The sequence below is a fragment of the Hibiscus syriacus genome, unplaced genomic scaffold (assembly GCF_006381635.1).
Source record: "Hibiscus syriacus cultivar Baekdansim isolate YM2019G1 unplaced genomic scaffold, ASM638163v2 tig00003731_pilon, whole genome shotgun sequence".
NCBI classification, from domain to species: domain Eukaryota; kingdom Viridiplantae; phylum Streptophyta; class Magnoliopsida; order Malvales; family Malvaceae; genus Hibiscus; species Hibiscus syriacus.
Genome location: NW_024061983.1, coordinates 120,291 through 132,625, shown reverse-complemented (window position 1 = coordinate 132,625; position 12,335 = coordinate 120,291). Strand labels below are relative to the sequence as shown.

General features: G+C 32.2%; 1 protein-coding gene and 1 pseudogene across 1 annotated transcript; one reads left to right on the top strand and one right to left on the bottom strand.

Moving 5' to 3' along the window:
* Positions 1-3,647: 3,647 nt before the first annotated feature.
* Positions 3,648-7,880, top strand: LOC120184357 (annotated as a pseudogene).
* A 439-nt stretch (positions 7,881-8,319) lies between these two features.
* On the bottom strand, positions 8,320-10,539 carry LOC120184368 (protein TIFY 7-like). The gene is made up of 7 exons (XM_039188859.1): positions 10,292-10,539; positions 9,981-10,147; positions 9,247-9,548; positions 9,046-9,148; positions 8,639-8,962; positions 8,490-8,551; positions 8,320-8,394 (listed from the first exon to the last, which is right to left on the bottom strand). Exons 1-7 carry the CDS (start codon positions 10,362-10,364, stop codon positions 8,331-8,333), a joined length of 1,095 nt encoding a protein of 364 aa, XP_039044790.1. The 5' UTR covers positions 10,365-10,539; the 3' UTR covers positions 8,320-8,330.
* Positions 10,540-12,335: the final 1,796 nt, after the last annotated feature.

Below are 12,335 nucleotides of genomic sequence, written 5' to 3'. Positions count from 1 at the left end.
AAAAAAGCCAGTGGGTATTCATAGATGTAATAATATTAACTTGGTGCCAATTCATTAATGCCACAAAGTTGTGCTGAAAATTTCTCAGCTTTCCCCCTTTCAAATGCTATTTTTTATACAAGGTGAAATTATTTTATGTTTTTTAATATATTCAATGCATTTTTTGTTGAAATATTGTTATTTAAAACAAAAAAAATTATCAATATTCAACATTAAGGTGGTGTTTGTTTTTGAAGAGGTAAAAGGTATGCAGTCTGCGGACAACATTTGCAGGCATCTGCAGTAGAGGAGGTGGATCAAAAGTATGCAGTCTGTAAGAAGAAGACTGTTTGTTTTTTAACGTCTGCAGATTGTTAAAATAAACTGAAATATAAATAAATTGATTTTTTAAACTTAAAAGAGTTTTGCAATACTGAAATTTAAATAATTTTAGTTTTATAATACTGAAATTTAAATAATCCATACAACTACAATAATAATTTTTTTAAAATAAATCAATTCATATTTTAAAATAAATCAATCTATATTTTAAAATAAATCAATCTATATTTTAAAATAAATCAATCCATATTGTAATTTTTTTTTCATATTTTAAAATAAATCAATCCATATTTTAAAATAAAATTTTTCATATTTTAAAATAAATCAATTCATATTTTAAAATAAATTTTTTCATATTTTAAAATAAATCAATTCATATTTTAAAATAAATCAATCCATTTTAAAATAAATCAATCTATATTTTAAAATAAATCATCTATATTTTAAAATAAATCATCCATATTTTAATAAATCATCCATATTTTAAAATAAATTTTTCCATATTTTAAAATAAATCAATTCATATTTTAAAATAAATTTTTTCATATTTTAAAATAAATCAATTCATATTTTAAAATAAATCAATCCATATTTTAAAATAAATCAATCCATATTTTAAAATAAATCAATCTATATTTTAAAATAATTTTTTCCATATTTTAAAATAAATCAATACATATTTTAAAATAGATTTAAATCATTTTAATTTTCCCGCAGACATTTGAAGATATTTGAAGACATAAAATCATGTCTGCACCAAGAAGACCTCGCACAGACGTTAGAAGAGCTTATGTCTTCTAAAAAACAAACGATCTGCGAAGCCCAATGTCTGCGCGTGGTCTGCGCGGCGCAGACATAAGAGCTTTGCAGACTTTACACAGTAAAAACAAACACCACCTAAGTGTTTACATATGAACCAAGACACTAAGTTACTTTAGTGGTTAAAAAATTATTATTATTTTTTGAGATTTCGAATTTAAGTACGACGTTTACAAAAGTTCACGAGTATTTATTATTAAATGGTTAAAATTTTACGAATGGATATTACATTCTATTTATCCTAGGTTGTAAAGAAAGCTTTCAAGAAAACATTAAGTGTATATTTTATAGCTTGTAACCAATGAAATGTTAACATTAGTCATTAAATTTGGACAAAATTAGGGTAATTTCGTTGTGGAAAAAATAATTAGAAAGCTGGTGATGGTGAATTTGTTTAGAATTATGGGATTGTTGCTACTGTGACGACTAATATTGATACAGTGAATAGTCATCATCTCTTATCGATGAGTTATTTTGATTATTTTAAATAAAATAATATTATTATTTTATAAAAATAAATAATATAATTGTTCTCCGTTGACCATTTTGAAAAGCATGCAACTAACTACGATTTCTCTCTTAGAATGCATGCGGGCAGAGTAGCTTTTCGTTGATTCATGTATGCCTAAAATTGACTATATAAACTCAATCTGCTGGAAGGGTGAAATTGGTAAACTGGTGAGAAAGAAAGTTAGTGTTGGAAATAAAATTGAACAACAAATTTAGAGAAGAGGAAAATGTTGCAGTTCCTTCGGTTATGGTTTCAAGTAAGTTTTAGTGAATTTTAATATATTGTTTTAGTTAAATTGATATTTGCTTACGACATATTTTTATTAAAAAGATAACTTTTGTCCTTGAAATATAATCAATTTATAACTTTCGTCCATATCATATTTTCGCATCAATTTAGCTATCAAAGTTGTTCAATTGCATCATCCTATGCTCCACCCTCTAACTTAAAATTCTAAATTACAAACCTAAACCCTAAATTACAACTCCATAACTTCTAAATCATACACCGTAAACCCTAAGCCCTAATTTATGATTTAAGTTAGGGATACGATATAGAACGATACAATTGAGCAACTTTAATAGTTAAATTGATGTGAAAATACGATAGAAATGGAAATTATAAATTGGATTTACTACGGGACAAATATGACCCTTAAACCTACATTTTATATGAAATATTTAAATTAAGTTGTTAGAGTTGGTTGTATAATTTTATGTTTTAGTTAAATTAAATTGCCCCAGGTCAGGGGTTCGAATCCTGACGTTTGTGAACGGAGCATACTGGGTTAGGAGGGTGGCCCTCGTCTATGTAGTACCCGATCTGAATTAGTCGGTCAATAGATCAAATACCAGTGATTAATTCAAAAAAAAAAATTGTACCGTGAACACATTATTTTACAAAACCCATACCAAAAGAGTCGTATCAAATCAAGCAGTTAGTTTATAGTTTGAAGCAATACTTTCAAAAAAGAAATTGCAAATGAATTAAGTACCGGTTAGGAGCATATATTGTTAAAATTCATGTGAAACTCATCTCTGGTTAAAACCAAATTGCTATCAAAATACATATTCTTATTTGTGCTCAAGTTTCAGGGAAAAAAATCACAACTAAATAAAATTACAAGTTCCTATATATTACATTAAATTTATTTTAAAAATAATATATTAGCCTTTGATTTTTATTCTTTTTAAAATTTATTTTTATTAATTTCGAATTCCCTCTAATTTATCGATAATGAAACATCTTCTAAATTTCAATATTAGAGAGGTAGAGAAGGAGAAAACGAGTTGTATATCTTGATTACACGATGACCAGATGGTAAATATTATAGATCATAATATTTTGGAGTTTCATGAGTAGGTTTATAATTAAATTTTGTAAGTTTTAAAGTGGTTTATATAAAATATAAATTGATAGATTAATAGGAGACGATGAGGCAAATTTGTCAATGTCTTGAGTGGTAAAAAAAGACAACAGATAAAAGTAATTGCATGATCGATGTGAAACGAGATAAAATTGTAAAACTTTCATCTTTGAAAGAAAAAGATTAAAAAAAATGACGTGGATGTCATGTTACAAAAATTTGTCATTCTTCCATTATGATTTAACATTTGAGTGGCTAAAGTAAATCGAAAATTCGGTGAATAAATTAAAAAAATAAATTTAGCGTTCAAAATAAGAGAAAAAAATAAATTATAAAATGATAATTTATTCTTATATTTATTAATATTTATAAATCCTTTTATTTATTCCCGAAAATTGACTTTTGTTTGACATATGAATGAAATAGGAAATTGAAATTTATAGAAGAGAGACCAAATCCAAATGAAGAGAGATTTAATTCTTCTAAAAGAGAAAAGAAAGATGGGAAATACAAATGTGAAATGTCGACCAAATAGTCAACACTTACACAACACGGTCAATCAATGCCCACACGTATATTTTATTTCCTAACCAAACAAACAGTAAAAAAAATATAATTTTCCCGGGAAAATCATCAACGCTTCGAAAAGCAATCTTCATTGAACCTGGCTGCTTTCCTCCAATTTTTCCAAGCTCCAAACTTTCACAACAATTCGTTCCAGAATCTATTTGTTTTATTTTTTCATGGTATAGTTTTCAAAACCCCATGAACAAATCCAAGAATTTCTTCCGGAATCTTGTGAAACCTTTCAGGTCCAACTCAAGCAATGGTAAAATGAAAACCCCCAGTTTCATACATGAAAAATGAAGAGAAAGACTACTTGTTTGTTGATTTATTTGTTATTTGATGTGCGTGTTTCAGTAGGGGAGAATGTATAGGACTTGGAGAAAATAGCTCAACAAGAGCAAAAGAGCTTCCTTTTCGAGACTTTAGTTGCTGCTACAAAAGATTTCCATCCTCATCACAAGCTTGGTGAAGGGGGTTTTGGACCTGTTTATAGAGTAAGATCCCAACTCTTGTTTGGTTGCCTAGAAAATAGAGGGAAACTTTTGCTCAATTTTATCTATAGTTCATTAGTTTGAATTAAAGAATATAAGTAATATGATACAATGGATTGTCATAGATATTGTTTACATTAAAGTATATATGATGCAAGTGTAATTTGTATGTATCCCTTATCGGCATAGATGGACCGAGGGGCTGGCCCGAGCGCGTCTTTCTAAAAGTTTTAAACTTATATATATATATATATATATGATGTGAGTATGATATGTATGTATCCCTTATGGGGTAGCTCCATTTCTTATAATTTTTTCATATATATAAGAGCCATACTCTTGTATGCCTGAATATGTGTCGGATTAGGGATGGATCGAAGGGGTGCTGGTGGTGCAGGCATACTAATATAACTTATTAATTTCACACTCTTTGACATAAAATCTTGCGTCTATCCCTACGTCTTACATTGATACTTTAAGAAGAATGAAGAGATCGAGGAACATAGCTTGAGAATCCCATTTTCACCATTAGCTTTTATTAATAGTGAACCATATGTCCCAGGTAGGGGTGTAAACGAGCCGAGTCAAGTTCGAGTATTGTTGAGCTCGACTCGACTCGAAAACTCTAAAATGGAGCTCGACTCGACTCAAAAACTCGTGAGCTTAAAATTTTTAAGCTAGACTCGAACTCGAAATCCTGAATTGAAGCTTGTGAGCAGCTCGAAAAGGCTCGAAATGAAGAAAAAAAATTCTTAAACTTAACTCGATTGAAACCTCAAACTCAAACTCGAACCTGAACCTTAAATACATGAAATCTTACGTATTTTTTTAAAAAATCAATACATAGATGTTAATATTATTAACTCTGAAATGAAGCTCGACTCGACTCAAAAACTCGTGAGCTTAAAATTTGTAAGCTAGACTCGAACTCGAAATCCTGAATTGAAGCTCGTGAGCAGCTCGAAAAGGCTCGAAATGAAAAATAAAACCTTAATATATTATATTTTCGAGCTGCTCAGAGCTTTTCGAGTCGAATATCAAGTAGTTCGTTTCGGCTCGTTAAGAACTCGAGTCGAGTCCATTCGATTCGAGCATTTATCGAGCCTTGATCGAGTCAATCACGAGTAGCTTGCGATCTGTCTCGTCTCATTTACAGCCCTAGTCCCAAGCTAGACTAACCATTAAACTCTCTGTTTAGCTATTAAAAGGGAGGTAAAGTATGAACAATTTTAATTGGAATCACTAACGTAGTATCCAGGTTCCAAAATGCTTAAGTTTTTGTTTGGTTGATCAAACTAAACCACGATTAATTTATCTGAACTCGGTAGCTGTTACTTAATTTGTAGGGTAAGTTAGATGATGGAAGGGAAATTGCAGTGAAGAAGCTATCTCAAAACTCGAGTCAGGGAAAAAAGGAGTTCGAGAACGAAGCTAAGGTCCTAGCACGCGTGCAGCACCGCAATGTCGTGAATCCGTTGGGGTACTGCATACATGGTGATGAAAAACTTTTGGTATATGAATATATCTCTAATCAGAGTCTTGACAAGGTTCTCTTCAGTAAGTTATCATATTGTTCTCTGCCACATTTTCTTGTATGTTTCATAGCAAATTGAGGTCATCGGTGTAATCCCGATAATTTTGGCATGATTTAGTGTACTGTTTTAGAAACATCATGGCTTGTTTCCCTTTTGTTTCATTTTTTTCTGTATTTGTTGTTTCTTTTATTTCATCTCCATCTTTATGACTGAGTATTGTAATTTAGTGGTTTCAAGAACTCAAAATGGATTAACATATGTAAACATTTGTTTCGAGCATCCTTCAAGAGAAGGAAAAACATGGTCAGGCTAGTGTAAAATATGCTAAAACTCATTTTAAACCGCCTTTAAACGATATGGATTGAGCAACAAAGGCAAGGCAGAACCTTTGTGTTTAAAAAAGAAGGAACCTTTTTATGTTTACAGGAAGGATATTTTGGAATAAGAACGGAAGCTACAGCTTATGTTGCACAAATCTTGATGCATTTATACTTTGAAAATTGTTAAAATTTCAATTTGAAGGGGTGTTAGATTAGGAGATACTTCATACTAGCAATTAGATCGAGTTGGAAGGCTTTGACTAATGACTGATCTTTTCATTAACCCCATCACTGCTATTCCAGGACTTGGACTTGTGATCTCCGAATCGGACTGTAAATTTGTTATTGTTGGTTCATCCCCTTAGTGGCTTCTAGTATGCATTTAATTGTAACGAAAGAGTCGAATGAATTCATCGTGAATCGAATGAATTCGAAAATGAGATGATGTAACCTTCATTAGGGACATGCATGAGTATTGCTATATATTTTAGATAATTTGATTTGAAGTTCTCTGATTCGTTTTTCTGCAACTTAACTTCAATATTTTGTCCTTGAAACCGATTCATTTTTTCCGATTTTTAGTAATAGTACGATGATGGTGGTTTATTCCATAGAACCGAATAGAAAAGAGGAGCTTGACTGGCAGCGAAGGTATGAAATAATCACAGGCATCTCACGGGGTTTGCTTTACCTTCACAATGGCTCACACAACCGTATCATTCACCGGGATATCAAGGCGAGCAATATTTTACTCGACGATAAATGGATCCCTAAAATTGTTGATTTCGGCATGGCTTGCCTCTTCCCTGAGGGTGAAACGCATGTCAACACCAGGGTAGCTGGTACCAAGTATGTTGTCTTTCATGCATCTTCTTATTTGATTGCTTGATGAGGTCTACCTGCCTTGGATTTGTGCTATGTCATAATGCCTATACCTTAATTGTAAGGTGTTAATTTAACGAAGTTATTCGTTTTTTGTTGTTCGAAAAACAGCGGATATATGGCGCCTGAGTATGTTATGCATGGACATCTATCCGTGAAGGCCGATGTGTTCAGCTTCGGAGTTTTGGTTTTGGAGCTAATAAGTGGCCAAGAAAACTCATCTTTCAGTTCAAATGCAGATGCTCGGAATCTACTCGAATGGGTATGAGCAAGATTATAAGCTAATCATTTGTTGTCTGAATCTTTGTTTTCTTTTATTCGACTCTCTACTTATATAGAAAAACTTGAAAAAAAATTAGAGTGTACTCGTGCTGAACACTTATGTCCAAATCTGCATATATCGAATCATTCATGAAATTCGAGAGGAATGTTCTGTAACCGACGCTTGTTTGCCTGTCGGTTTTGAAGGCATATAAGCTTTACAAAAAGGGCAAGGGCTTGGAGATCATGGATACTGCTGTAGCATCATCAGCACCCTCTGAACAAGTAGCTATCTGCATCCAAATAGGTTTATTATGCGTGCAGAGTGATCCCAAGTTACGGCCGGACATGCACCAGGTTGTTATAATGCTGTCGAAGAAACCCGGACATATAGATGAGCCAATGAGACCTGGAGTTCCAGGTACTCGATACAGAAGATCCCGCCTGCCTCCCGGATCCTCATCGACTGCCGGAGCTTCTGTTTTTTCGGATTCTAATTCTTCAGAACCAACCTTTAGTATTACTACTAATACTGCATCTGCATCTGCCCTTGCAAGCTCCTCCAACGCCGATCCCCACGGGAAGCGCCCGATGAAGAGTTAGTTTTGCCGGGAAATTTCTAGGTCTACGTTTATATTTGATACACTGATAATGAATATATATATAATGTCTATGAACCAAATTGTGCCATTTTATTAAAGGTCAAGTTATTCAAATACTTTTGAAAGCTTTTAATGAAGTGGGCATCATTGGTTCAGTGACATTTTATGGATATATGCATTATCCTTGCATCAAATATAAACTCTTTGTATACTTATTTTGTATGAAGATGATAATTGTGGAGCTTAGCTTAGTGTATATTCTCTAAGATGAAGGATTAGGGGAATTAGAAAGTGATTGTTTTATTTGTAAGACATGAAAGAAGATTTATAAATTTTTATTTAATTATTTGATAAGAGAAAAAAATGTAAAAATAAATTATATAATTTCTAATAATAATCTTCTGAAGATTAATACAAAATCTTATTATTGTATTATTTTCTACAACGTAACAGCAATTGATTGGGTTACAAAGTAGCAAATAACCATTTTATAAATAAAAAAAAACCCAAAATGCACAAATAAACTCGTTAAGCTGATGGAAATTAAGCAGTCGAAACTACATTCATATAAGATCGTTTTAATGACCAAAATCATTGATGATGGTTAACCCTCCATTGCTTACCTGAGAAAGAACAACATTGTCTGCAGCAAAGCTCATGCCAGTGTTGTACATTGTAGAGGTTTCTTGCTCACTTCATATGGTGCTGCAGTCGTAACCCTACAAACAGACAGTGGATAAACGAGGCATTAATACAAGCACAATATTGCAACTCGAGCTTTAAATCTTATCATCTGACTTGGTTAAAAACTGACCTCTCCTTGCGCTTCTCCAAAAACCGAGCCAGGGATGCTTTGCGAGCCTGCGGAACTGCAGGCATTCGATTCAAGTCATTTACAAATGAATTTTCAGTAATAAGTCAAGTGCCAAAGGGTGAATTAAGCTGAACAAAATGCATACCGGAAGGCATCATGCCGGTGATTGGTCCCTTGGTATTTGCCGGTTTTGGAGGCTCCACTTTGCTGATAGGGGTTGTCGGACTTCCAATAGTCTTGTATACGATCAGTTCATCGGTACTAGTGGATCCACTCCTGGATTGAACACCGCTGTGAGATGAAATCGACAAAGGGCTTGGGATACCAGAGCTCGGTTGTGTATTCAGCTGGTTTGCCGGAACAGTTTCGAATTGAACTGTCTTTGAAAACCGGGTCTGGAGTTGTGCTTTCTCTTGTGTCGTATTAGAAGCCATGGAAGATCCGTTCCCAGCAAGTAACATGATAGCCTGAGCCTGAATAATATGAAAAATAAAAAAGAATGCAACTTTCTTAGTTTTCCATTGACTGATAGATCCCAGAAAGTAAAAAGAGTCACCTTCTCGGGGGTAATATATTCGAAGACATTCACGGTACCGGCATAAAAGATTGTCAATTGAGCAGCAGGTGATCCGGAGTCCCTAAGGCCCTTGCCGCTTTTCCTTACAAGGAAAACATAATTCCAACAGAATTTCAGTATCCTATTGTCAACATTTTCGATTAAAGTAACCAAACTCAAGCTTAATTAAAATCATTTTACCATGGTTTGATGCTTCCGCCAAAGGAAGCAAGGGTGGGAAGAGCAGAATGTGGTGTAGACACCGGAATTCCTCCAAGCAATTGTGGCTTCATGGCAGTAGTAATGGGCAAATTTAGACAAGCTGTAGAGAAATGATTCTTTATGAACTGGTTGGTCGTCGAAACGGAAATCGATTGGTTCGAGAACGGAAACATTTTCACATCATTCGGCCGTTGAAGGTGATGTACATCATGTTGAACAGAAGAAGAAGCCGACAACGGGAAATTATTGCCTACTCGTTGTCTGTTGTGAAATAAGGATTTCTATAGACGGTGAAGGCCAAAATGGAAGAGAAACAATATAAGTTGATTATTCACATGTAGTTGGAGACATCCTCAATCAACAATTAAAAGATCCCTATCTATAGTCCAACATGAATATGCAATCCTATCAATTTTAAATTCACCTATACTTTAAATATTATCTTTGTATTTTCTATTGTTGAATTAATTTCGCACGCTAACTTTTTGCTATAAGCAGGGATAAACTGAGAGGTGATTAGGACAGTCTCACGTGAAAATTTCAAGTCTTACGTTGTAACTTTTTATGTTGGCACTGGACATAAAATTATATGTCCATCTTCTTATGTTGGGATCCTTGACATGAAATTTTACGTCATCTCTAAGTTTCGGAGATGCTTAGCAGTAAAACAATTAACTTATACTGCATTGAAAGACAGGGAAATGAAGGCAAACCTGAAGTTGAGAAGCATCTGGAGTTAAGATATGCTTGAAAGCAGGGGAAACCATTGAATCATGTTCAATCCATTTAGCCTTATCTCCTTGACCAAAATCAAAGCTCATCGCAGCCGAAGAACCCTTGTTTGAAGCTGGCCATTGAAATCCAGAGCTTTTAGTAAAACCTATAAAATCCAAGTGCAAGAATTTCATCCATCTTTTCCTAATATGTCAAACCGTATAAAGAAAAGAAAGCTTGCTTGATTGCATAGCGAAAACAAAAATGGAAGCTTTATCGACGCTAATATCCGAATAAAGAAAGTACCGACCGATTTCTTTAACTTCTTCTCCAACCAGAGGCAATGATGCTTTCGAGGTCAAACCCAGAAAATCTCTCTCCATTTCCTTTCTTTCAGTTTCTTATTCAAATCAAAGTTTGAAGCGAAACCCACCTCGTAAACAAAAGGATTTCACTTTCCTATATCTTATCCACCAAAATAAACACGAAGATAACCAAAGCCAAAGCGAAAGGCCAAAGCTTTTCTGCAAGCTGCAGCTCCAGTGAGAGATAATAACACAGGCAAAGCAGGCTGAAAGAGAGTTGCTTTAATAATGAGATATTGATCGTTAACTCTCTCTTCTACATTTTCTAAATATCTAAATTATAATTCTAGGATAATAACAGGTACTTATAATTATTATAAAACAATTTAAATTTAATCTATTAAATAAATTCAAACACAAATCAAATAATTTCAACGATTAAAAAATGTTGTTATATTTAGATAATTCAAATTCAAAGATAACATTCATAAAAGTATTTAAAAATTTATTATCAAATGATTTAGAATCTTTTAAATAAATAATATTTTATTATCAAATGAATTTTTTAATTTGTTAATCATCCAATTGGAAATTACCGGAGACAACCGATAAAGGTAACCGGATCGAACTTAACACGTGAGTTGAGGTTTTAAATACCTCGACACCACTTGTTGGGGATGTAGAACAGGTGTACAGTCTCTGGTCTTAATTTTTGACACGTGTGAATTACCGTGATGAAGTTTTGTCTCCTCAATCATGACATTTTAGAAATTATATTCAAAATAAATCACATTCACGGTCACCAAAGTTCAAACGATATTTTATTATGGTCATAACAGATTTAAAATTTTTGTTATGACCATTAAAATTATTGCAAATCGTAAAAGAATCATTTTACTGTTGAATCTCATTAGGATGATGATATGATACGTTAAAAAAGATAAGTTAATATCCAATTTGATACCAACAATCAGTTGGTCTGATGTGATTAGGTACTAGATCCCTTAACTTAAGGTCAGGAGTTCAAACCCTGACATTTTACGAATGAAACAAATTGTATTGAGATGATCGTTCTCGCCTCTACAATACCAGATCTGAATTAATCGGTTAATGTCAGATATCAGGTGATTAATTAAAAAACATCCAATTTTATTAGGCGTTTCATTGATATTTATATTCCTCAAGTTGTATGTTTCAATAATTGAATTGGTGGATGTGGTACCGTATTCAAACTATTTAGGTTTGGCTAAACCTTATCTTTTCTTTGAATTATTAAAAATAATGATGACATTATAGGTAAAGGTTCATCATCTTTTCTCTGAATTAAAACGATAACCCAAACTCAACATATTTTTCACTATCCTTAGTAAGTAGACTTCCACTTTTATGGATTTTCATTTCTTAGTTTTAAATTTTAAGAGAAAATTTCATTTTTTAAGTTTTCTTTACTTAATTATATTTCCATGTAAATCACTAAATAAGTTGATAAAATAGTAATATAAATATCATGTCACCGTACTCGCTAAGTTTTTAATTGTGTGACCAAAATAAAACTTTAAAAAAAGAGTGATTAAAACTGAAAAAAATTATAGTTGAGGCATTAAATGTATAGTTTACCCTAAATTTAATAAGTTGATAAAGAAATTAGCACGTCACGGCGCCGTAAAAGTCAGATCGTATTAAACTCACACGTGTAAGATTCGTCCAATGATTAACCGTCAGTTATTTTTCATAAATACGTGAATTATTTGAACTTATAGCCATTATTGTAATATTATATTTATATGAAATGGTCAGTAGAAAAGTGATGAGTTAATATTCAAAAGCAAGTGATTATCGATTATAAAATATTATTTTATTAAAATTTTATTTATTAATAATTATAAAAATGTATTTAAAGTATAAATTAATTTTTTATTAATTTTTTGACTATTAAAATTTATAAAATAATTATTCAATTATTTATATGTTTTAAACTCATTATTTTTCTTTAAAAATTAATTGATGCTAAATTAAGTGTTAAACTATTGATTAAAATATGTCAAAAAA